The sequence below is a fragment of the Meriones unguiculatus genome, chromosome 8 (genome assembly GCF_030254825.1).
Source record: "Meriones unguiculatus strain TT.TT164.6M chromosome 8, Bangor_MerUng_6.1, whole genome shotgun sequence".
In the NCBI taxonomy this organism is placed as follows: Eukaryota; Metazoa; Chordata; class Mammalia; order Rodentia; family Muridae; genus Meriones; species Meriones unguiculatus.
The window spans coordinates 74454808-74481625 of record NC_083356.1 but is presented as its reverse complement, the minus strand read 5'-3'; the positions used below and the strand labels follow the sequence as shown (position 1 = coordinate 74481625).

Sequence of the window (26818 nt, the reverse complement as noted above, 5' to 3'; positions counted from 1 at the left end):
TGTTACCCAAAGCTGAAAACGGGAAAAAAAAGGACAAAAGACCGATTTTGTTTGTTGTTTTCAAGGTAGTCACTTAGGAGCATAAGCCATATCCACATCGCAAAACAATTTGTGCTTAGCCTTGCAATGTCGCCTGAAGGTTTCTAACTGAAACCCAGCTGCGGTGCGTGGCGGTCGTCCCAGCTCTTGGGGGAAGGGACAGTAAGAGGCCAGAGACTCAGGAATTCAGGGTCCTCCTTGGCTACATAACAATCTCTAGATATCCTGGGTTACATAACACACTGTCATTGAAATAAGGAAATTCCACACAAAGCAGTTTAAACTATCCAATATCTTTCAGCCAGGAAGGGTTAAGATTCAAATCTGGGTACACTGATTGATGTTGGAGAAATTCCTGGAATAGAACTATAAAAGTAGAATTTCTGGAATAGAATTATGAAAGTAGAGGTTCCTAACGTGGAGCCGCTGGGTCAGCTCCAGAGAATACATTATCACATACTCAATAAGTTCTCATGTGCTCCAAGCCCCTATTCATTGTAAAATAATGAAAGAAATGGGAGCTGGGTGTGGTGGCACCCGCCTATAATCCCAGCACTCAGGGAGGCAGAGGCAGGTGGATCTCTGGGAATTCAAAGCCAGCCTGGTCTACAAAGCCAGTCCAGGACAGCCAAGGCTACACAGAGAAACCTTGTCTTGAGAAACAAAAAAAGTAGAAACAGATTTTGGGCTTGGTCAGATGATACTCATTCAGTTGGTACCTCTGTCACCTAGCTCTTATGAAGCTATTGAGCACAGACCTGTCCCCCAAGAAACACAAAGACACTGATAAATTGGTCTAGTTTATTTCAATCTGCAGGAGACCATATCCCACCCATACACCCACAAGCACACGATAATGCCATTCACCCGAATCTACCTGACAAACGTCTTTTGATTCACAGGGGCAAGGCCATACTTGGCAGTCCCCACGTTGCTGGTTACACCAGTTAGATTTGGTCTTTTTCAAAAATAAGACAGCTGATGTCCCAAGAAAGCTAAGCCCTTAACTAGAGACGTTAAGAACTCTGGAACAAACAGATACAACTTGAAATATATGCAAACTCCTCCAATCTAAGGATTATTTTTAAGAACATCTTTCCAGGGGTTCATCTACAGACACTGAAGGGACTCACACGGGCCTCTCCCAATTAGAGCCTCTTTCTGTACTTGGCAGAGGTCAGCGGCACACTGCTTTGCTTTCCTGTATGAAGGTGGTGTGTAATCTCAAATTGTGGGCCCACTGACCCTGATTGGTTCTACCTTTCCCTGTCTCAGAGACTTAGGACACACTGAATGCAGTTCAAGGTCCCAGCTCAGCCTGAGAATGAAAAGAATGAAGGCAGAAGGAATGGAGAAAGAGATGTTAATCTAAAAAAAAAAAAGCCAAAGGATGGGGTGAGGGTAGACAGGATTTTATATTTATAGGGAGGAATGCTAGAGTTTAAACTTCAACTAGACTATGCATTTGAAGCAGGTACTTGGGGAGAAAAAAAAAAATCAGCCAGTCATAGCTAAACAATCTCTCCCCTGAACTGAACTGGTTGAGACCAGAGGATTAACTGGATCTATTCCATGCCCTGTTTGCCTCACTCTCTCAGGCTGCTGTGGAGCCAGCACCCTGGGTATTGAACTGTGGAGTCGCAGGAAAGCCACACTAGCTCAACAGTTCCCAGTCTTTTTCCACTTAGGGTTTTACAGAGGCTCTGCTAACACTTGCCAAGTTGTGACCTAGCTGGAATTCCTGGGACTACAGGGTGTTCAGCCCTTGCTCACCCCATTTCCTAACATCACGCTGTCACTGTTTGGGTGTGAGTCTTCAGTAGACATAACTTCCATGCATCAGTCCATTTCACTGCTGGGTTCTGGACTCGTGGCATATAGCAGGTCCTTGATAAATATGTTTGATGAAGGGCTGTGTCTTGTACTAAGTGCCCAGGGTAAAGGATTCCATACCACAGGCAGGGTCTAGACTGAGGCTCCCTCTCAGGTAAGATGGGTCACATCTGATACTTCACTTGGTGAATTCATGGAAATGGTCTCCGAGGATCAGTCAAAAAGCTGTAAGACGAAAAACTGCAAAGGCAGTTTTGGCCCTTACACACATCCCACTGCCAACTTGGGAGGCCCTCAGGAAGGTGAGTCCTGACCTAAGGTATTTAAGAGGATGACACCTTCCTCAAGAATTGGGCTGGGAGATAGTCCTCCCCACCTTTTCCTTTGACCAATGCAGCCTAGAGCAGGGTGCACGGCACCTGACCACCTGGGCTCCAGGCCACACTCTCCCATCTCCAGATAAACCCCCTGACCTTCAGCAAGGCACTTAACTCCTGAAAACCAGCAGTAAAATAAAAGGACTGGCCCAGATAAAATCTGCCATGTGACCTTGGTCTAATCCCCAAGCTCCAGGTCCTGAGTGGCTTGGAAAGGGAGCTATGAGATGGACAAAGCACACATCAAGACAAAGCAGGACTTAAAGCTTGTAATGGATACTCCATAAAGGACTGCTGAGTGAACGGAGGGACGAGTCGGGTAGGAAGGCAGATAGCTGCATTTGAGGCCTTTCGAAATCAGGCAGCTTGTTGCTCTGTCTGAGGTTCAACATGATCACCTGGCTCCTCTTCTACCCTGGCAATCTGAGCATCTTCCCTGAAAGCGGGACACCCCACACCATCTTCACCTCTGCCTCCAAAGCCCTGTACTGCACTGGCCCTCTGAGTTGCCTGTACCAACATGGTCAAGAGAGGAAAGCCAGAAGTTCCTTCCAGTTCCTTTGAAGGACTCCAGTGGCTGTTCTCTCCCTAGCCCCCACCCCCACCTTGTTCCTGAGGATGGACGAAGGCAAGAACCAAAAGGGGAATCAGTTGTGTCTGTGAGGCACTGAGTGGCTGTTGCTAAAAAATCCAGCAACCTTGGAAGCATGAGGCAGTCCTAGGAGCCCTACAGCTTTGTGCCTTCTGTGGAGAGTGGGGAGAGGGGAGGAGTCCACCAGCGCCAAAAGTGTGGCCTGTAGTTAGCTTAGAAACCTAGAGAGATGAGCAGATGGACAGGGTCCTCTTCAAACATAGGAAATGAGGTTTGCAGCCTCCATGCCCTCTCCAGTTTTGGGTTTGATGTCAGCCCTTTTGTATAGGGAGGGCAGGGCAGCAGGAAGCAGAGAAGAGAGGCCCTGAGGCTCAGGATTCCCAGCCTCATCAAAACATGTAACATGCTTACACAGAGAAATGGAAATAGAAAAGAAGATGAGTCCACTAGGACAAAACGCATAAGACAGATCACAGTAGAGGAGGCAGAGATGGCAGAAGGGAGACGCAGGGGCAGGGATGGCGGCCTGGAAGATCCAGGTGGGTCCTCAGGGGAGGCTGGCAATGTCTCTCTCTGGAGGGGGCCCGGCTGGCTTTGGGCTGCTCTCATTGGCTTTTCCTTCAAACATCATGACCCTGGTTTGGAGATGAAAAAAAGAAAACAAAAGGATTAACACTCATCCCCTCACACGGGAAGGTCCCCAGCCTTTACTCTACAACAGAATGGTCCTAGGCTGTTCTGGAAAGAGCCTCGTGATCACACTGGCAGTTGTGTGAAAGCAGCTGGTGGTCCTACTTCACAGAGAAAAAAAAAAATACGGGCACAAAGTAGCAGTGGGGCTCCCCACCTGCTCAGGCAGTCCTAGGTGAAGAAACTACTAACACTAAGACCTCAGGCTGTCTGGAGAAGGGTGGGCTGGGCCAGAGTTCTGCTCAAAAACACCATCAGATCTCTTAAAAATTCCCCCACTGGCCAGTCATGGTGATGCACATCTTTAATCCCAGCACTTGGGAGGCAGAGGCAGATGGATCTCTGTGAATTCCAGGCCAGTGTGGTCTTCATAGCAAGTTCCAGGACAGCCAGAGCTACATAACAGAGAGACCCTACCTCAAAAACAGAAAGAAAGGCCCTGTCAACAAAACCCTTCCCCACTGTGCTACAAGTCCAGCCCAGCTTGGGGAGGAGACAATACAGGTTCAAAACTGTAACCCTTGGGGAGACTGCCTGCAGTGCTGGCCTCCTGCCTCAGAGCTGGCTGACTCAAGCCAAACACCCAATCCCTGCATGTTTATACAAAAATGTGCACACCACAAGCTCCAGCCACACTGAAACACGGGCTCAGGAGCCAGGCCTTGGCCTCTTTGGGCCTCAATGAACACCTTGAATGAGTGTGTGCATGTGTGTGAAAGCCAGAAAATAATCTCAGGAAGCACTTCTCAAATGCTGCCTCCATTTTTTTTTTAAACTTTGAGACAGGGTCTCTCGGTGGACTGAGACTTCTGACCAGTGAACACAAGGGTTTCTCCTGCCTCCACCTTCTAAGCACTGGGATACAGGAACGTGCCACCATATTAGCTTTTAATATGGTTCTGGGAACCAAACGCAGGCCATGCCATTTACTGATTGCCATCTCCCTAGCTGAACAAGCTCCTTCATTAAGTGAGACAGGTATAATCTTGAAGAGTTATCACATGGATGTTTGCCATCAGCTGGGCACCTCATCTCACCAGCCCTCGGGACAATGCTTCTTCATGTGTTGTCATCTCCACTTACAGGGGAAGACAGAGAATCAGCCAGGAGCGGTGGAGCAAACTTGTAATCCTGGCTCATGAGAGAGGAGGCAGGATTCCAAAGCTGAAGGCAGCCTGAGCTATAGAGTAAAACACTGCAACACACAGACACATGGACACAGACAGACAGACAGACAGACAGACAGACACACACACACACACACGGACACAGACACAAACACCAACACACAGACATGGTCACACACATGGACACCCACAGAGATACATGGACACAGGCATGCACACACACACACAAACTCAATATTCAAAGACCAAAGATAACCTGCCCATTAGGGTCATTAGGAAACAAGTGACAATGTCAGGATTCAAACTAGAGCTGACTTTTTTAGGGAGAGAGGTGGTGAAAGGGGTTTGAGATAGGTCTCACGCAGCCCAGGCTGACCTTAAATTTGCTAGCTAGCTGAAGATAGCCTTGAAACTCCAGTCCTTCCTGCATCTACTGCCTTAGTGCTAAGAATATAGACATGCCCTACCATGCCCAGCTAAAGCTGATCATAGACTGTCCCCTCACAATAACCAGAGGGAGAAGGGATATGATTTACCCATGAGGAAACTGAGGTTCAGAACATGTTGACAGTAGGGATAGGGGCATAGGGGCATAGCCCTAGGTTAGAGCATTTTCCTACCATGTATGAGGCCCTGGGTTCGATTCCAAGCATTTCACACAAAAGGAAGGGAAGGAGGGAGGGAGAAAGGAAAAAAGGGAGGAAGGAAGGAAAGGAAGGAAAAAAGGGAGGAAGTGACCATAGTCAGGTGGGGTATTACATGCCTATTATCTCAGCACTTGAGAAGTTGAGGCAGGGAGATTTCCATGACTTTTGAGGACAGCCTGGGCTACATGGTGTTACCTGTTAGAACACAGGGGTTACCTGTTAGTACACAGTTAAGACCCTGAAGACCCTGTCTCAAAAAACTTAAAATATAAAAAAAAAAAAGTTTTTTGTTGTTGTTGTTGTTGTTTTCGTTTTTGTTTTTGTTTTTGAAAAAGACAAACTTGGTGCTGCTGTCACTTTCGTCATTCGTGAAGCCCCCAGTCTTGGGGTTGCCATGCACCCTAATGCAGGCTAATCTCTCTCAGAAAACTCCAATGAGCTGTCCACCCACCGAGGGTGGTCACGTTGTCCTGAGCCCCGGGCCTCTCCCCACAGGATGTCCTTGCCTTGGAGACCCCGTGAGAGGGGGAGGTACTCACAGCTTGAGGACAGCCGACCGCTTGCCCAGCATCATATTCACAAAGTCTCGGTAGGAGATGGTGTCGCTGACACCTCCCGTCACCTCCGAAATCATCTTCTTCATCTCCAGGTGGGTCTTGGGGACCCCCAGCTTCTCCATCATCCTCTTCAAAGACATCAGATCTGCCAGGAGGAGAGGCAGATCTGTTGAGTGGAGACAGGACACTGAGGCCCTGCAGGGAGCCAGGGAGGCCTCATTCCTGCACACACACTTAACCGTGACCACCTCTCCTTGCAGGCTGCAGCCAGTGAGAATTCTCCTGGAGAGGCAGGGGTGAGCCTTCCTTGCTCTCCTCAGAGGCAGCGAAGGCCAGCAGGTGGGAACCTGGGCTTCTAGAGTCAGACTTGGGCTGGAATCGAGCTTTGCTCTTCTTGACTGGGGATCCTGGGCAAGACTGCTTCCCCTCTCTGGGATGAGGAATGGTACATGTCTATAACGCTAGCAGTTCAAAGGCTGCAGCAAAAGGATCACTGCGAGTTTAGGCCAGCCTGGGCTACATAATGAGGAAGGCCTAGAGAGACAGCTCAGTAAGAGCTTGCGATGTAAGCATGAGGAACTGAGTTCAATGCTGCAGAACCCAAGTAAATATTCAGGTACACTGGCACAAGCCTATAATCATGGGTCTGGGGAGACAGACAAGAGGATCCAAAAGACTCACTGGCCATCCAGCCTAGCCAAATCAATAAGCTCCAGGCCCATAAAATAAAGGGGAGAGCAACTGGGAAGACATCTGATGCTGACTTCAATCCTCTACACAGAGCCATACACAGGCACGCACACACACACCATCAGTCTGAGGCAAAGAGAAAAAGGAAGAAACGGTTATTAGGCTCATGCAGACATGACAAAGGGGATGCTACCCCAGCACATGCTCTGGGTCAGGGTGAGCCAAGGTGCCTGGGAGTTAGCCTGACCCCAGGCATCGAGAGTCAACTTTCTCTGGCACAGCACAGCAGAGACCATTGCTACTTGCCACTTCCATTCTGCTGTTCTAGGGCTCTCCCTAGCCTAGAAGGCAACCGGAGCCAAAAATATCCCTCAGAGCAGGAAAAGCAACAAAAGAAAGAAGTAGGAGAAAAACAAGGGAGGCACCAAAAAAGTCACTCCACCCACAAGAGCCTCTGCTTGACCTCTGAGCTCCCACCAACATGTGAGGCTGTTTCCTGGGAACCGTTCACAGCGAACAATGGCTCAGCAAAGCAGGGCGGGCAGGGCCAGATGCCGGGCTGAGGTGGACAGCACTTGCGCAGGACCTGAAGTTGCTAGACTGTCCGGGCTCTTCTGCGAGCCAGCAGCTTCTGCGGCAAAGCGCACGGGGCTCACACGCTACCCACCACATTTCAAGCTGGCAAGGCTTCTCCTGGAGGATACTTGGCCCTGGCCCACTGTGACTCTCATTGGTGAGGGGACCAGATCCAGCTAGAGCGATGGTAGCCGTGAGCTGATCAGTAACAGCTAAAAGGAAAAATTGTAGGCTGGCAAGGTAGCTCACCAAGATGGGTAAAGGTGCCTACTGCCGAGCCTGAGGCACTGAGTTTGATCACTGGAGCCAACGTGGTAGAAGGAGGACTCCCTCAAGTTGTCCTCTGACTGTCAAACGCATAGCCCCTTCTCATAAGCAAATAAAAAAATATATAATTTAACTTTTTCTTTCTTTTGAAACAAGGTTTCTCTGTGTAGCTCTAGCTGTCCTGGAATTTGCTCTGTAGACCAGACTCAGAGACCACCCGCCTCTGCCTCCCTGAGTGCTGGCATTAAAGGCATGCACCACCACTGCGGAGCCAACCTTCTCAAACTCAGAACTAGTTATCCAGTGGTGGTCGTGCATGCCTGTAGTCCCAGCACTGAGAAGGCTGGGGAAGGAGGAGTGCTTGGGGCCATGCTGAGCTACATAGTGAATTCTAGGTCAACCTTGGCCAGAAAAACAAAACAAAAACAAACAAAACCTGCTGAAGATACAGCTCAGTTGGTAGAGGTTTGCCTAGCACGTATGCAGCCCTGGGTTCCATCCCATGCCCTGTATAAAGTGAGCATGGTGGCACACGCCTGCAATCCCCACAGCTGTGAGATAGGAGGATATAACATTCACAGTCAATCCTCAGCTACATACTTAGTTACGGGGGGGCCAGCCTGGGCTACCAGGAGACCTGTCTCAAAATAAAAACATGAGATCGGAGCTGGAGAGATGGCTCGGTAGATAAGAGCACTGTCTGCTCTTCCAAATGGACCCGGGTTCAATTTCCAGCACCCACATGGCAGCTCACAACTGTCTGTAATACCAGTTCCAAGGGATCTGACATCTTCACACTAATGAACATAAAATAAAAAATTAAATAAATTATTTAAAAAAAAACATGAAATCATCTAAAACCTACAGTTCTACATAGTAGCGATTGAGGTGCTGGCTGAATGCATTTGAATCCATTCATGCAATAGAACATCTGAATAGGGACAGGGTACCAGAAGACCTGTTCAGAACCAAACACTGGGCCTGAGCCCACACCTCAACATGAGGAGCCTGACCAATCCTTCCAATCCTTCCACTTCTATGAGTCTTGGTTTTCCATCTGCAAACTGAGGGTGACTGGGCAGCCTGGACCGTGGCCTAGTCCTGCTGGTGACTCCAAACTCCAGTTTCCTCCTCTGGGACTTTTGTGCCTTTTTCAGCCCAGCACCTTGATGTCAGGAAGCTATGGGGTCTGCTGGCGGTGAGAGGCAGTATCTACACTCCTTGTCCCTGCAGGACAGCAGGGGACACCAGGGACAGCAGCAAGCACAAAACAGCCCCCTGGTCCAGGAGTCAGGCGGCCGCTGCAGGTCTGGTGGTAAGGGAGCTCTAGGCTCTAGGGCAGGAGGCTGAGGACTCTACCAGAGAGGCACAGCATGAGATTCCCGGGCAGTGGAGCTGGGCTAAGAGACAGATGGACCCAGGGTGGCCTTGGCTTGAGGCAGAATAAGAAAGATGGAAGGCGAAGGGGTGTGGGCAGGGAGAGGAGCTCCTGGCCCTGGGAGTATATGCCTTAAGTCTCTTACTGGCAAAGAGTCAATCTCAACCCAACTGACAAAAATAAAATAAAATGCTGTGAAGACTTCCTGAGAGGCAGTATTCCCGTCCCTCAGAGATTGCTGACAAGAGCCACAGAACAGCTGGCCAGCTGTGCTAGCAGCCAGAATGGGTGTGACCCCTGAAGTTATCCTTACCAGCACACCCTGTTGTCTGTTGTGAGAAAAACCGCCCAGATGAGACCATGTGCCCTGCTTACATTGGGAACAAGCCTTGACCTCCTAGTGACCTGTGTATGGTTGAGAATTCCATTGACCTTTGGGAGCTATTTTATCTTTTAGGCCATTAAGTCTGTAGACCATACTCACGAAACACTATAAAATCTCACTTACGGAAAGACAAATCCTTCAGATAAGAAGTATGCAAAAACACTTTTACTTGATCCTTTAAACTTAGACATTAATTATGCCCTCCATAAACCACCAGTCATACAGAGAGCTATTGTTAAGCTACTCAAACGTAGACCTCTCTTGGCAGTTCTTGCTTTGTATGTCTCTCTTCCTCCCCTGCCTCTCTCTCTGCATCTTCCATACTGTCCTTTTTCCTTTCTATTTTTATTGTAATTTTTAAGACTATGTGTATATGTGTCTGTGCACGTCAGCCCAGTGCCCAGAGGTCATCAGAATGTGCCAGATGCCCAGAAGCTGGAGTTACAGTTGTTTGTAAGCTACAGATATGGGTGCTGGGACCAAACTCAGGTCCTCTGCAAGAGCAGTACACACTTTTAACTGCTAAGCCATTTCTCCAGCCCTTCCTATTTGTTCATTTGTTTGTCCCTTCCTTCCCTCATTCATTTGTCTGTTCGTTCATTTATTCATTCATTTGGTTGGTTTTTCAAGACAGGGTGTCTCTGTTTAGCACTGGCTGTCCTAGAACTTGCTCTTATATACCAGGCTGGCCTCAAATACACAGAGATCTACCTGCCTTTGCCCCCTGAGTGCTGGGATTAAAGCATGTACCGCCACCACCCAGCTAAAAAAAAATTTAGCTGATGTATTTATTTTTATGTGTATGAGTGTTTTTTATGTGCACTGTGTGTGCAGTGCCTCAGTGGCCAGAAGAAGATGCTAGATCCTTTGCAGCTAGTTATTAGGGGTTGTGAGCTGCTATGTAGGTGCTAGAAAAATTAATCCAGGGTGTCTGCAAGGGCAGCTTGTGCCCTTAATCAGGAAGCCACCCCTCCTGTCGCCCTTTTTACTTTTTTTTTTTTTTAAGACAGAGTTTCTCTGTGTAGCTTGGCTGTTGTCAAACTCACAGAGATCCATCTGCCTCTGCCTCCCTGAGTGCTGTGATTACAGGTGTGTGCCACCAAGCCTGGCTTCCCGTTTTTATTTTTTAATAAAGTAAATTTGGAGTTTATTAAAAGATTTTAACATGGATTCAAACACAGGCATTAAGAGAAGTGGGTGGGGCTGGAGAGATGGCTCAGTGGTTAAGAACACTGGCTGTTCTTCCAAAGGTCCTGAGTTCAATTCCCAGTAACCACATGATGGTTCATAACCATCTATAGTGAAATCTGGTGCACTCTCTGACCTGCTAGCTCACGTGCAGGCAGAATACTGTGTGTGTATTATATATATATATATATATATATATATATAGAGAGAGAGAGAGAGAGAGAGAGAGAGAGAGAGAGAGAAGTGGGTGATGTCTGGCGACACATCTATAAGCAGGCAAATCTCTGTGACTTGCAGAACTACATAGCAAAACTCCATCTAAAAAAAAAAAAAGGGATGGAGGCAGGAAGGAAAAAAGGAAAGGGGCCATGACTGGCATGATAGCTCTGTAGGTGAAGGAGCCTGCTACCAAGTCTGAAAACCTGTCTGATCCCAAAACCCCAGAAGAGATCAGATTCCTGCACATTGTCCTGACACACGACTCACATACACACTTATATATACACTTAGACATACACTTTACATACCACACACACACATACTCTAAATACACCACATGACGAAATGATCCACTCATTCTTTTGCTATGTGAATCGAGATCCCAGTACCCCCTCAGTGGAAGTCTCTGAAAAGAATTCAGTATTGCCCTGTGTCTCCTGCTGCTGTTGGCCATAGGTCCCACCAGGGCAGTATCAGGGTGTTCTTCAGCTTCACCCTGTGCCCGTCACCAGACCAGCAGGGTTCTCTGGATCCCAAATCTCCTACCCATCTTCCTCCTCTGCCAGGGTCTCACTCACCAATTTCACCTTCATTGTTCAGGTCAAACTCCATGTATTTCTCTGGAAATCACAAGCAAAAACTGCCATTAGCGTGGAAGCCACAAGTCTTCCTGCAGAGCCCTTGACACGATGCGCTGTCAGCCTCGGTGTTAAAAATGACAGTGGCTCCAGCCTGGTTGTTCCAACAGCGCCAGGGCACACCCTCCCACCCAACACAGGCAAAAGACCCATATTGCTGTATTGTGGTGTTGATACTAACCTCTCTGGTGGGATTTTCTAGAGGACCATGGGAAGCTCCCCTAAAAAGGAGATCTGATCCACCATGATTTGGCTCACCTTCTTCCATGAATGTGCCACACACCTCATAAATATTGACAAAAACATCTGTACAGTCTACAAAGCAAAAGCTCACTCCCATCTCTGAACCTTTGCTTTGCTTCACCTTGATAAAACAACTGCCTAAACTGTCTACATCTCTTGACTACATCATTTTCATGTGTGTATGTGTGCATGTGTTTGCATGTGTATGGTGTGTGTGGCTAGGCATGCACGTGTATAAAGTCCAGAGGACCTCTTTGTGACGTCAATTCTCTCCTTCCACCTTTTCATAGGTTTGGGGAATCGAACTCAGGCGATTGGGGTTCTGAGACCAATGCTTTTATCTGCTGAGCCATCTCGCCGTTATTCAAAAAGAACCAATATCTACAATATTCCTGCTTGCACCACTGTCCTCCAGGTGCTCTGAGGGGCACTGGGCCGTGCTGACTCTGCTAGGAGGAAGGCGACCTCCTTAGAGTAGGCCACAAAGTGATTGAAACAAACTATGCCCTTGGAGACTTGGACCTAGGGGGTAGGGAGGCTGATGGGGTAGGTCTTAGGGTGTCTTCAAGTCTCCCAAGAGGTACTGATGGACAGCTACCATGGAAAGCCTGGCTCTGAAACTAAAAGGACCCAAGGCCTGCCCTAGTTCAGTAGTACATTTGGAGACCTTCCCCAAACCCTGCCAACCGAGCCAACGGGTCTAGGGAAACCACTAAGGAAAGACGGTGGGAGCAACCAGCTTGTTGTCTTCTGACCAGGACTGAACGCCAGCAAGCTCTTGTGTAGCTTTGGACATGTCACCCTACCTCAGCAGAGCAGGCCTTCCTGGTCTATGCTGTACCACAGGGCAACCAGACAAAAGGTAGCCTGCTCCCCTCCATCCTGCCTGGCTGGTCCCTCAGCCTGGAGTGTCCTCTCAGGCACGCTCAGGTCCCCCTCAGGTCCCCTCAGGTCTTCACCTTCCCCTGGGCACCTACACCCTGCTGACTTGGGCTTCTCCCTTCTTGGTGCCTACCCCTGCCCCTGTGCACCCATGCATGCATGCATGCATTCCTCAGGTCTTGTCTCATGAGGTTCCCCAGGCCTGCAATGGGCCTGGTGCCCAGCGAGCGCCATCTGCAGAGCAGAGGAACGAACGGCTTGAGGGCCTTTGGAGCTCTCCCTTTCCAACAGGGCTATGCTTCACTTGGAGTTCCTGTGCAACAAATGCAACCTTACCTCTCAATGAAGATGTGACTTCAGACCCCACGATCCTGTTTTCCTTCCCAGAGCCCCCCATGAGGAGTGCCCCCCCAGTGTCCTTTTCATACCTCTCCTGAAGGCTTGCCTTGTTCCCCACTCCATGAACAAAAACAAAACCACAACCATATATACACCTAGGTTGAGACCTGGGGCTCTGGGGACAGACTGACAAGGGTTCAAGTCTCAACTCTGCCCCCTATCTGACCCCTCCGTCAATAATCCTGCCTCCCCAAACCTGAGTTTGCTGGTCTGTAAGTGAACAGTTTTACCATCTGCCTCCTAAGGGTGGGGAAAGGGGGTCAGCAGAGCATGCCAGCTGTTGCCGAACAAAGCTTTACACGGGCTGACGCTCAGCACCTGCTGGTCATTTTTAATATTACTGCCATCTAAGTCCTGGCCAAGACAACTATGCTGTGAGCCAGATGAGGCTGGCAGGCCATGCTGGCAGGTACCTGGCCTTGGAATGGGAAGGATACCCACACTGCAAACACTTGGGAGAGGGATGGGACCTCTGGGATAGCCTCGGGGGAGTCCAGGGTTCCCATCCCCCAAGTGCATCCTAGAGTCAGGAAAGGTGGGTCTGCCCGCTCTGTGTGTGCCCAGGCTCCTCTCCTTTCGAACCACTGGCAGAGGACCAAACGCCAGGGCCCCGAACAGAGGAACCTTTATACTGCCCCTCTCCCTACGCAGGCTCCTGAGTCCTGTTTTCTTTTCATCCCGTACTGTTGGGATTCAATGGGCAGAAACTCTGCCCCCCTGCCCCACTGTAGCAACACAAATGTCTATTCTCCACAGGGGCTCCTGAGAGGCTCCATCAGGGAGGGGGAGATTCAAGGACTGCTCACAAAGGGAAGATTGTGTGCCAGGGCCCTGGGAGTGTGCAGGGCCTGGATGGGGAGAACAGGAGCCAACCTGAGCCACACTGGGCAGCTATGGGACAGAGGGACAGGGCCAGACCAGGCCTGCAGCCAAGGGCCCACAGTGGAACAGGAAGGGGAAAGGGCCTGCCTCTTTGGGGGACCCCTGTCTCAAAGCCTGATGGGAAGTGAGGCATTCTGGATGAATCAGAGCTGCAGCCCCGTACTTGGGGCCAAGGAGTCCTATGTGCCGTGGGCCAAGGGAGCAGCCAGCTCCTCTGGGGGCTGTTGGCAGGCAACCCTGGCTCACCTTTGAAGGCTGCGAGCTTTTCCGGCAGGTTCTCTTCATCGCTGTACTTCTGGTCACAGAGGAACTCCTACAGAGGTGGGACCACAGTACTGAGACAGGGTTGGGGGCAAAGGTCACCTATAAGCAACCCCAGGCAGGGTTCACCCCAGCTTCCCGTCAACCTTCAGGGTAGATTCACACAGCCTGGTGGTTTTCTGCAGCTTGGGGACAGGGCTTACCAGAGGATCTATGCCAGGGAACTGAACACCTTCAGAAATGTGCCCTGTGCTGTCCCCAGGATGCCTAGCTCCCAGGATCTGGGAAGCTGTGAGCTCCAGAGACGGCTACCAATTCTGTCGTTAATCCTTAGGTCTGTGGTCCTCAGCAAATGTCCTCGCTCTGTTCAGTGGACCATTCCTTTCCCTACCAGGTGAGCATCAAGGCTGAACTACTCCTGAAGTCGGAAGGGATGACTTGAGAGCCACGAATGGCTTTTGCAATGTTCCCCTCGGCTCTGGCCAGAAAATGACTGAACGTAATGTCAGTAAAATGAGGTTTAATCCCTGGTGTGCTTTCCTTCACAAGCTACAGAAGACAAATATTTGAGTGCTTTCAGGACCAGATGGATATTCTGGACAGCTATGGGAAATATCCAAATAACGGCAGCCTTTGGTGGATCTCAGGCACGCTGTCCTCTTTCCAGATGTCCCAGCAGGCTCAGGAAGTAGCCACCACTACCGTGCCTGTTTGCCGTCTGAGGAAACGGATGCTCATATGGTAAGAAATCCTACTGTGCTCTCCTGTACTTAAGCCACCTTAAACCACAGCCCAGAGAGAAGCAGAGTTCAGAGTTCTTCAGTCCTGCTCTCTCATTCACATGCTTGGGAGCTGAGGCAGGAGGATGGCAAGTTCAAGGCCAACTTGGGCTATGTATCAAGGGTCTGACTCAAAACAGCAACAACAGGGGGCTGGAGAGATGGCCCAGCGGTTAAGAGCACTGACTGCTCTTTCAGAGGACCTGGGCTCAGATCCCTGAACATACATGGCTTCTGACAGCTGTCTGTGACTTCAAGACCTGACACCTTCATATAGAAATACATACAGGCAAACACCAATGCACGTAAAATAAAAATAAGTAATTATTAAAAAAAATTTTTTAAATAACAGGGGCTGGAGAGATGGTTCAGCAGTTAACAGTACTGCCTACCCCCGAGGAGGATCCAGATTCGGTTCCCCGCACCCACATGGCAGCTCACACCCACCTGTAATTCCAGTTCTAGCCGGTCTGATGCCCTTTTCTGCCTCAGTGGGTACTGCACGCACATGGTACACAGACATATATGTGACCAAAACACTCATCCACATAGAATAAAAATAAATCTTCTTTAGAAACAGCAACAAAAATCATGCTATGAGCGCGTGTACCCGCCAGGGGCAGTATCAAGATGCCTGGGTTCACCTTCACTCAGCTCGTCACAAGCGAGGTATCCGGACACAGCAGTAATATTCCCATCCAACTGTTTGGACTCTGTTTAGTCCTTGCCAGCTGCTCAAGGCACCACACCTCCATTTATCCATTTGCCACGCATTCGCTGGGCATTTCCTCAGGGACCACAGCCTGAACGCATACTGCCACACACTTCGGCATCGGGCAGCAGTGAAAACACGTTGGACAGAGTCAAGTTCCCATCCTACAAAGGCAGAGTCCACGCAGTTAAGGGGACTGAGGAGATGGCTCGGTTGGTAAAGCGTTCGCCGCACCAGCATGGGGACCCGAGTCCAACCACCAGGACCGAGTCCAGAGCCAGGGAGGACAACATGCGTGTGTGATGCCAACACTTGTGCAGCAATGGAAGGAGGATCTCTGGGGCTTGTTGACCAGTCAGCCTAGCTGAATTGCTGGGCCCCAAGTCTCAAATGGGCCCCGTAGACAGCTCCTGAGGAACAGCTCCAGAGCAACATTGACCTCTGGCCTCTACACACATGCAGGCACACACATAACCAATAACACAGAGATAAAATGTCCCAACCAACCTGTTTCTCAGTCCCTGATGTCGTTTCCCCGCTAAATGACACCAACCTGTCCGAGCACATCTGGAGAGCTTGCTTCTGCTTCAGCCCACAGGATGGCACTACCTAAGTGACCTCTGTCTGACCCTTCTGCGGCTCAGATTCCACCTGCTGTGACTCCCTCCCGGGGCTTAGGAGGGGTCATCTGGCTGAGCCTCCACTGAGGCCAGAGCTGTTATTACACTGGCCCAGCCACTCACATTCTGATTTGACAGGTTGGAACTCAGCCAGGGGCCTCACAGGAGATGTCTAGTCCACACAGCACTGGGGGAGCACAGGGAGGATTTGTAAGTGATTCTAGGACCAGCCCCAGGACCCAGCTGGCTCCTTCAGCTTCCACCTAGCTGGAGCTGTCCCCTTCTTCCTGAGAAGCTGGAAGGCTGTCCCCTTCCTGCTGGCTCTGTGGAGAGTGGCCCTTCCTCTGGGCTCCCTCTCGTGGCTCTTTGCCAAGTCCCCCTACCCCATTACCATACCAAAAGTGGAACAACCCATACTTGCTGGTGACCCCAGCAAGGCAAGTACCTCCCTATGGGTCACGTTAGGTCAGTGGCTTTTGACTTTGGGGGCAGGGAAGACAGAGGATTTTAAAAGGGCCCTAATTAGGTCCACCAAGTTTCTCCTTTGCTAATTAAAAGCTTTTTAACAATGACCATGGACAGTTACCGTGAATACAGAGTTAATCAGTTCTAAATTTTAACAGGGCATCTGCTCAGCCCATGCCCAGCTCACTGCGTCTCCGTGTCTTGCCCGCATCACCAATGCCAAGGAAGCCTTACACAGAGGGGTGCTCACAAAAGTACAAGCAAGGGGATGAGGAGACATCTTGTGCTTGCCACACAAGCTTGACGGCCCGAGTTGGATCCCCAGCATCCGTGTAAAAGCCAGGTGTAGAGGCACGCACCTGTCATCTCAGTGCTGGGGCCGTAGAGACTGGAGGATCCCTGGGGCTCACTGGCCAGCCAAGCTGACCAAACCGATGAGCTCCAGTGAGAAAGCCTGTCTCAAAAATAAGGGGAAAGCCAGGCACGGTAGGGCGTGCCTTTAATCCCAGCACTTAGGAGGCAGGTGGGTCTCTGTGAGGCCAGTTTGGTCTACGTAGGACAAACAGAGCTACATAGTGAGACCCTGTCTCAGACGACAGACAGACAGACAAACATGGCAGAGGGTGGTTAAGGAAGATACTCAATATTCCCCCTTTGGCTCCCTATATGCGTACATGTGCATACACACCTACACACGCACACGCACACACACAGGCAAAGGACCGGCATGTGGCACCCCGGGAGAGATGCAGAGGCCCTGCTGTGAGCACCACGTCCCTTCCCACACTGGGTAGCTGCGCAGAAGCTCTCCTCCACCATAGCCTGTCTGTACCATCCTGCCCTCCACCTCCTCCCTGGCAAACACGGTTCAAGGGAAGGACACAGTCCCTGCTCCTAGAGACAAATCACACGAGATGGACAGTTGGGTGGGGCTGGGAACAAGGGCAAGGCGCGTACTGCAAAAGAGGCTAATAGTGGTTCCCTCTCACTGGGCTTCCTGATTGGGCTCTCTGGAGATTCAGCACGGGAGGGTGTGGATCAGGGCAGGAGTGTGTGGGGGTTAGGGTATTGGTGTGTGTGTGGGGGGGATGACCTCCTTTATGCAGAGGAAGCATTTTTAAAACATTTATCACCATCTTACATCATTCAATTAATCATTCAATTAATGTGTCCTCCTCCCATCTCGTGTTTCTGCCCCACCTCCTGTTTACTGAGCTCACTCCTACCCCAGGACCTTTGCTCTAGCCCTGTCCCCTCCAGAGCAAACTTCCTAGACACATCTCCAAGATTCTCCCCCTCCCTTCAAGACTTTGACCATGGAAGCTCTCCCTGAAACCCCGTACTTTAATGCAAAGCAGACTGTTCGTGAATCAGCCTCCACTTCCAATCCACCTGGCCTTGCTGACTCTTCTGTCCCATGGAGCAAATGGTCCCTGGCATTTGCTACTGATGTTACTTTCTTCAAAAAGTGCCCATTGTCCAGACGTCCCTGTGAGGACTCGGGATCCGCATGGCAGGTGCTCAGTTGGTTAAGTGTTTGGGAGGGAGTGGATGATGGAGACTCAGAGAGGATAAACAACATCCCTGAGTCACATCGCTAGTGAGTGGCCGAGCTGGAAATGAGCTCCAAGGCCGGGCAGCTGGCCTCCCTCTGCCCTCACCCACAACTCAAGAGCAGAAGCCACCCAAGGAAGCAGGTGTGAGGAGGTGAAGTATGTGTTTTTCAGCTTGTGCCCTCTGATGCTGGCCAGTCAGCTTCAGCTGGCCAGGACTTGGAAGAGGCACAGAAACACACCTCTGAGAGTGAATGGAGGTGTTCCCTGAGAGGTATAACAGAGAGGACGGTCTGACCTGACCGTGAGCAGCACCAACCCAAGGGTGCCTGGAGTCCTAGACTAAATCAAACCGGGGAAAAAGGAGGAAGCAAGCTGAGCGCCAGCAATCACCGGCTTCTTGACTGCACGTGCAATGTGACCAGCCTCTTCATGGTCTGAGACACGCCATCCCTACTAGGATGGATGTCCCTTAAAAGTGAAAACTAAAATAAACCCTCCCTTCTGCAGGTTTCTTTGCATCACACACTTTGTCCCAGCCATGAGAAAAGCAACACACAGCTGCCCAGCAGTGGCCAGCCTGAAGCAGGCACTCACTCCACCAAGTGTTTAGCGAGCGCAGAAGCCTGCCATTTGTCCCCACCACTTCCTCCAGACTTCTCTTGGAAATAAGCAGCTTCCCAAAACTGCAGCTGCGTGTGACAGACACTGGGGTGGACTCCAGGAACGGATCCACATCCTCCCTTGGAGCCAAGGGCGACAAATGCTTGCGCCACCAGAGTGACCAGGGTGGCAAAAGCAGCTGACCCATTCATGTGTGGGTAGGTAGCCCTGGGTTGGGACAGCTGTGTCCTTGGCTGGGGGCAGAGGAGACAGGTGTGCAGGAGGCAGGACAGGAACTCAAAGGCCAGTTTCCACTGTAGCTCCAGGCGTTCTTGCTCAAGCACATCCCTACTGAGCCTCTGGGGAAGTTTTGCTTAGAGGCAAGTACCCTTGAGCTGGACCTTGAAGTCAGGCTATTTGGGAAGAGATAGAAGTCAGCCTTGATATTTGAAAGAAAAGCAAAATAAATCAACTTATCAGCTGTGAGAAAATTCGTATTGCTGTCTGTGCCTCAGTTTCCTCGCCTGAAGAAGAGTAAGAGGATCCTAGCTATCTCCTAGGCTTGCCTTGAGAGCTAGTCTCCTGACCCCAGTCAATTCCAAATGCTTGTTAGTTTAACATGTTCTGTCTGGGCTTGTCATTCCCGCTCCTGAGGCCACCATCCATACATGGGAGAGGTTTAGATTTCTCATTCTCCCCTCTAGGTACACCACTTGACAGATGGGAGGAGAAGCAGGGGCAGGGCCGCTGAACTAGTTCAGGGTTATAAAAGATTTGCACCTCCCTCAGGGTCTTGACCCCTGGGCCATCCCAGCTTCCTCCTTGCTTCAAACAAGGAAGTGATGGCCAGGCCATGAGTTTCAGGGAAAATGAAGCCAAAATGGGTGTGGAGAATGGGGGGGGGTCAGGGAGGAGTGTCACCTTTCCTGAGGCAGCAGACTATTTGGGGGTCCTGTCCCAGTGGTTCATATCATCCCCATCTCCTTTCCCAACCCAACCTACTACCCCCCCCAAAGATAAGTTTCTCAGCAAACACAAGGGGCCGAAATATGAGGTGACAAATGCTAAATTGACGTATAAGTCCCCAGGGGAGCTTGGGAAGGTGGCAGAATTAAGGCCTCAGAAGGAAGTCAGCATCTGGATTGTGCTCCTTGGTCAACATCTGGGGAAACTGAGGCCTCAGAGGGACCAAGGCCCCTGAAGTCACAATGAATGGGACTCCAGGTGCAGGGCAAAGGGCTGGGACAAGGAAGGGTGGGGTGAGTTGAGCTGCTCAGGTGTGACTCCAGGTTCCCCATCTATAATGCTCTGTGGCCCCTGGATGACTGACTTTCCCACACTGGGACTCCGTTGGCTCCTTTATAAAATGGGGTCATAGTGATGGAACCCCCTCATGGTCTTTTGTAAGGATTACGGGAACATCATCTGGCTAAAGACGACATATATAAAGCTGCCCCTACAGTCACATGACAGCCACACCCAGAATACTATTCAGGGAGAGGGCCCACCCACATGTGTCTGTGCCCTGACAGGATGTCATGAAAACCCCCAAAGGAGGCTAGACACTCTGGATACCCCTCCTCTAAGGCAAGCTTCTCTTCGTCCTCAAACTCCGGGCTTACTCAACAGAGACAGCTATCCACCTGGTACAGAGCTGGGCTCCCATCTCAGCTCTGGAACAGTGGGGGTAGCCACCATCCTAGCTCTGGTCAACAACCTGAGACAAACAAAGTCTCCTCTCCCTCCACCCCAGCCCCATCCCAAATGCTCAGAGACCAGAAGGGTTAGTTTCTCGAGTAAGGGCTTACACAAAGCTGGGTGCTGTGGTGCACACAGGCAATCTCAGCCCTTGTCAAGAGGCAGAGATGGGAGGACCAGAAGCTCACAGCTATCCTTGGCTATATAGTAAGTTTGAGGCTATCCTGGGGAACAAGAGACCATGCCTCAAAAACAAACCAAAAACCAAACAGGAAAAAACACAAAAGCACCAAAAGCTGACAGGTCCATGCTGGAGTCACCTGCCATAGTTCTGATTCAACTCCCTTCCTGAACGAGTACATTTGTTTCTGACCCTCCAGGCTTGTCTTTACATATCAGCTGCATCAGGACAGTATCATTTAAGTAGACTATCGTCTTAAATGCATGAGGTTCTGGGTTCGATCGCCGGCACCCCCATAAAAAAGAAAAGACTGGGGCAGAATTTTAGAGTAAACAGCTATCACCATTCTAGAAGCCAGTCCATGGACTGGTGCCCTGTGAGTGTCAAGGACAGGCAGCAGCATGCTGGGATCCTGTGGTCTCTGACACAGCCCACAGGCTCTCAAAGGGCCAGGCCAGGGCTACAGATGCCCAGCCTGGCACCTGGCTAGCAGCAGGAACCTGTAACATGCACTCACAAAGACAGCAGGCTCACATTCCCCAGAACCCTTCTGGGGCCTTTATCCGGACACAGTGTCCTCGCCAACAGATGGGGCAGCTGAAGAAAAACACCCCACGAATAAAGCAGACCTCACAGAAATTCCATCTCCAGCTGCCCGTGACATGGCCACACCAAGGTCACAAGTGGCCAGACCTGCAGGGGACACTGAATCCCCAGAGGCCCACGTGACCCCTTATCACCATCTCCTTTATAATATATTAAGGGAAGCGCAAGAGAGACGGGTGCCCTCAATGCCAACCGGCAAGGACAGAGCGGTACTGCCAGGGACACAGGAAAAGACACACCAGCATAGTCTCCTGGGTCAAGTCTCAAAGGCTCCACGTGGCTGGGAGAGAGGTCAGGAAACAGCCACTCTGGACAGAGATCTCCCCACACCCCAGCTTCCTTCCCAGGTAGCAAAGGAGCACTGAGATAAGCATTAGGCACCTAAGCGGGACAGGGAATGCAGAGTGTCCTTCGTTTGACCCAAGAGAGCTGAGAGGTGGAGACAGTAGCCAGAGATCCTTATCCTTCATAAGCAAGGGAGGCCTGGGACACCACAAAGCTGCAGCTGCCTGGTGGACTTGGGCCAGAGCAGGCCAGGGATGATGTCTACAGTCAGAAGCCCTCATCTGAACCCTTCTTGGGCTGAGTGCCCCTGGGTAGGTGATTTCATTTCCTCATCTCTAAGATGGGTCTCATCATCCTTGCCCCTGAGGGATGCTCAGGGTTTGCTCTGCACACCCGCCACACGCGTGATGGAGCAAATCACTGAGGCGGATCTGTGAGCTGATGCATGGTGAACACCAGGCCTGGGGTGTCGATTCACTCGCACCCTTGTGTGTGTTCAAAGAGCCTAGTCAATCACAGGCTCAAGCTGTCACCCCCACTCCCACCCCACCCCCAGCTCCTCCAGACCATCCCCAGGGCACAGACACTCCACGGGGTAGGCAGCCTAGCCTGGCTCACGGCTTCTCTGGGTTCCTATGGGAACACAGAGGAACTTTCTCCCATTGCCATATAAGGCTGGGCCTGGCTGGCCTGGGGTCACCTACCATGCCATCAGGGCGTGGGGAATGCCAGCTATGTGGAGGGAGTAGGAGGCACTCGCCTGGTCCAGCTTGCTCCAGTAGTGCTGACATGTACACACAGAGCATAGAAGGGGGCTGGGTATCCACAAAAGGGGTCACCAAAGCACAGGGTTAAAGCAAATTGTGTGTACATTCCGAGTTCCATCGTGGCTGGTTTCTCGTTTTGTTTTGTTTGAGGCAGGCAATCCTTGGGACTCCTAACCCTCCTGCTTGAGGAGCCTCCTAGCTGCTTTGATGACAGGCACACACCACCTGAGGAGTAAACACACCTGTGCAGCGCTGGCACACTCCAAGGGACCAGAGAACAATCGGAGAAACCAAAGTGGGGCTCTTGAGATGGCTTGACAGGTGAGGGGCCTTGCTGATGACCTGAGTTCAATCCCTGGGACCCACATGATAGAAGGGGAGAACGGACTCCTACAAGTTGTCCTGATCTCCAGGCTGTGTTACATGTGTGCCGCACACACACACACATACACACACACACACACACACACACACACACATACACTAATAACTAAATGGAAATTTAAAAATAATTTTTTAAAGAAGAAGCTAAAGTGAGCCCCTAAAAAGCTGTATCGGGTATAGCTCTCCTGCCTCCTTTCCCCCTTGGAGTCCTCCAGCCCACCAGAGTATTCAACTTTGACTCCTGACTCCCTTATGAACCACCCTGCTACTCACAAACAGCCACCACGGGGGCTGGGGGAGGGGAAAAGCCCCAAGGGGAACTGGAGTGTTGGTCCAGAAAGTCTCCCTAGAACTGGGCTCTGCCCCAGACAGCAGCCTGTGGTGACCATGCTCACGGGCACAACAGGTGCTCCAGTCATACAACCCGCACACAGCGAGTCACAAAGTCATACCCGTACGCTTTCTTATTTCTATGGGGCCGACAGGCACTGCTCACCCCAGCGTAGCCAGTGCCTCAGAGTCCACACTCGGTAGAGCAGAGAAGATCTACTCCCATGGAGAACTGTCAGCACAGCTCTCTAGACTAGTGTATTCTCAGGACATGTCACTGCGGCCATGGCCATGAGCCAACCAGACTGGGACTCTCAAGCAGAGCCACCCATAACTCTGAGTCTATCTTTCTCTGCTGACTGTAGCAGAGGTTCAAAAGGGGCAGGCCCAACTGGTATGGCACAGCTCCATGCCCACTCCCTATACCTGAAGACCTCACACAAACAAATGATGATGCTTAGGACAGCCGCCAGCTCTGCATTTCACACATATCATCTGGCTGTGAAAAAAAAAAAAAAATCACTACTATTATCTCTTGCTGGCAAAGGAGGTGCAAAGAGGTGAGGCAGCTTGCTGAAACTCACAGAGCCAGTGCTTGGCAGCCTGCCTCCTGGCTCCGACTATAGTGCAGTCACCTTGGCCTGTTGTGATGCAGGAGCAGCTCGGCCATCTCGCATAATCCTCTAGGGACCCACACTCTGGATCACACTACTGCCCTATAGCAGCCCAAGCTCACGTGGGAGTTGTCAAAAGTGCAAAGAGGCCCTAGGTTGCAAGCTGCAGCAGGGGCTCCTGGGCGGCCCCGGTTCAGCTGTTTGCCCTCTCTGGGTGCTTGAAGTCCTGAGGCGGTTAGACCCTAGCTCCCACTTGCCCACTTCCTGCAGCGCCAGCACTGTCGAAAATCAGTCCCTGGTAGCCACAGCCGCTCCCCCGTCTGGGCCACCAATCTCACCTACCCCACGCATTCCAAGTCTCCACCTGCATCTCCGAGGGCAGGATCAGCACAGGAAGTGGAAAAGTCTCAGCTCTTTTGACTCCTCTAATGCCTGCATCCAGCTGTCCCTGGCTTAGAGTCCTGTTGGCTGTGGGTGGAGTCAGCTAGCTCAGAGTCTGCCTAATCAAGTAGCCCATGGGGCTATATGAGGTCAGGGTCCCAGGTTCCTGTCCAGAAAGCAAAGCAGCCAAGGCTAGGGTAGCGCTTCGGGACCTTGGAGAAGCCCATCAGGCCTGGGCCGAGAGCCCAGCCATATGTACATGGCCAACAGCCATGCTCTATGACAAGCACCAAGGGGCAAGGGAAGGGTAGTAGTAAGACTGCCCAGAGCCCTCCAGGGACTTCCTGGAGCTGGTGGATGGGAAGAGAAAACGATCTAGGTCTAGGCAGTCCATGAAAATAAAGAACGGGAATAGGGAGAAATAAAGAAAGGAATAGGGAGAAAACAATTCAACAGGATCACAGTCCCCGGCACCTCCAATGACCCCCAGTGTGCAAACCCTACAGCTCCCCACCAGGGACGGACCCAGAGCCTGTCACTCCGGGTCTCCGGGGAGCAAAGGGGCAAATAAGAGGAAATGCCTAGCCTTATATTAGTTGGCAGGCCTCTGCCTCTGATGAATTAATAACTCAATTGTAAGTGCTTGCCTAGCATGGAGAAGGTTCTGAGAACAGTATCCAGTATAGAAAAAAAAAAAGAAAGAAAGAAAGAAAAAGAAAAAAAAAACTGCAATACCCTCATGGGGTGTCTCCCTAGCACTGGACCCCAGACCATGGCGGCTCCTTTCCACAAAGCCACCCTGCCCGAGGTGAGAAGCCCTTACTGAGACACCAGTCACGTCTGAACCCTAAAACCACAGGCTGTGCCACTTCTGTGCTTTGCCAATCCAGGAGGCCCTGACACGGTTCCTTATCTCCTGGGATCTACACGCTCAGTAGCGAACGTACGGAGCTGCTATTGTGTGTCTGGCAGCAGCGGAAGGATTTCTTTCTAGAACTTCCCCGGCACCAGCAAAAGAAAAGGAAAAAAAGAAAGCAGTCCCTCGGGCAACTTTTCTAAAAGCTGGTGAAAAGAGCTGTGTGTTGGGGTTGGAGGTGGGAGGCGACAGAGAAATGCCAGCATTGCTAACCCGACCAACCCTTAGTGTTAAGTTCTGTGGTCCATGGAGACAGCACTAGCCCAGGGGGCCCTTCTGGCGCCAAAACCCTTAGGTGGTCCCCAGCGGGTTCCCGGGAAGACCCCGCCGGTTGGCAACGGGGCTCCTTCAGCGGCCCCACCTCCCTGGTCAGAGAGTTACAACTTGCAACCGGAGACGCCAGGCAGAGAGCTAAGGGGTGGAGTGGACTTACCTGGACTCGGAGGCCACACGGCAGGGGCCAGGGATGCAACCGAGAAAGGCCAAGGATAGGGGAGGAAGGGTCTCATTTTGTCTGGGCGGGGGGATGGGGTGGCATAGTGCGACGCAGGGGCCCCGCACGCTGTCCCCCCCACCCCCGCGCTGGCGCGGCTTACCCGGTTGATCTCCGCCAGCCTCCTCTCCTGCTGGGCTTTGAGCAAGCCGAACGCTTTTCCTCCTGCGGGAGACAAAGAGGCGGCGGGGAAGCGAGGGGACCTCCCGAGCCACGCGCCCCTCCGAGTTCCCGCGCGTGCCGTGCCGCGCGCACAGGTGGCAGCCCAGGGACGCCGGGCGCCGGACAGCGCGGGGACAGCAGGCGCTTACCTTGGAACCTGTTGCTGACGGCGACCGACATGGTGTGCGTCCGACTCCGGACAAGGCGAGGGACAACAGGGAGGAAAGTGCGTCTGGTCCAGAGTTTAGGCAGCGTGTGGCGATGGGACCCAGGGGCGGAGGGACCGCGCGGCCGGACACACCCCGCCCCGCCGGCGGCCCGCCTCCAGCGCCCCTCCCCGCGGCCGCGCGCGCCAGGGGCATCAAAGCGGCTGTTTTGCTGGACGCCTAGCCCGCCGCCGCCCCTCTGCTGGAGGACGCGGAAAATGCAAGACATGACCGCCCTCTTTCCCTCTCTGAGCCACCAGAAGAGACAATATCACATCTGTCTCACTAAGAACTTCACAGACCTGGTTGTGAAGATCAAGTGCCAATAGAGGCTGTCGCCTTTGCCCGGCAGTGCCAGTATGACATCAATTAAATCAGTTAGATAAATACGTGTGTTGGGCACTCACGATGTACCTGACACTTGCGCCTGTATGTCATGTCATTCCTCAAACTATGAAATAGGATGGGGATGCCTATTTGACAGAGAAGTCTAGAATTGAAGCCTGGGACACAAGTCCTCTAGGGTGATCAACCAACCAACCAGTGACTCCAGGAGAAGCCAGGCTGGGCATGCAAGAACTGGGGGCCTTTTGAAGAGAGAGATCACTAATTCTAGACCAATCTGACAGATCTTCTAGAGAAGGGACTCCCTCGGATTGTTAAATTGTGGATGCAGGCGCAGATCAGGATTCTCCCGGCCACAGAAGGAGACACCACCATCTCCAGCATGTCTCCGTGGATCCAGGAATCCCTCTTCCCCAGACTTGTCACAGGTCTGGACTCCTCAGATTGGGATTCTGGGACCAGCTGACTGGGGGCTACAGGGAGCGAAACTGTTCAGAGGGGAGGGCCCCTGCGCCTAGCTTCCTCCGCACTCTCCATTCGTTCACCCCAGCTCTGAACCTGGCATTTGATGCAAGCTCCCAATCAGCAGGCTGTGGAGACAGCAGCAGGAACTGCAGTGTCACAGACAAAGGCTTAGGAGTTCAAAGCCTGCCTGTTAGTGTTTCCTTGAAAGCTCCGGCAGGAACTGGACTCAGAACCCAGCCCTCACCGGTCCACTCTCAGACTGCCTATTGCCCGGCTAGTTGGGTTAGCAGTTGTTGTGTGACAGACTTCCTGGGGAGACACAGCCGCACACCTACTAACCCCAGTTAGGGACCCACAAGAGACCCAATTACGGATACCACCCA

The 26818-nt window shown here is 51.5% G+C and overlaps 1 protein-coding gene across 1 annotated transcript; it reads right to left on the bottom strand.

Moving 5' to 3' along the window:
• Window positions 1-826: 826 nt before the first annotated feature.
• On the bottom strand, window positions 827-25709 carry Aif1l (allograft inflammatory factor 1 like). The gene is made up of 6 exons (XM_021654817.2): window positions 25569-25709; window positions 25361-25422; window positions 13856-13922; window positions 11144-11185; window positions 5845-6007; window positions 827-3476 (listed from the first exon to the last, which is right to left on the bottom strand). Exons 1-6 carry the CDS (start codon window positions 25597-25599, stop codon window positions 3389-3391), a joined length of 453 nt encoding a protein of 150 aa, XP_021510492.1. The 5' UTR covers window positions 25600-25709; the 3' UTR covers window positions 827-3388.
• Window positions 25710-26818: the final 1109 nt, after the last annotated feature.

Coding starts and splice junctions, on each gene's coding strand:
- Aif1l (XM_021654817.2), bottom strand. CDS start 25,599: ATGTCGGTCGCCGTCAGCAACAGGTTCCAAG. Junction 13,923..25,360: donor GGCTGGCGGAGATCAACCGG/GTAAGCCGCGCC, acceptor CCACCTCTGTAG/GAGTTCCTCTGTGACCAGAA. Junction 11,186..13,855: donor AAAGCTCGCAGCCTTCAAAG/GTGAGCCAGGGT, acceptor TGTGATTTCCAG/AGAAATACATGGAGTTTGAC.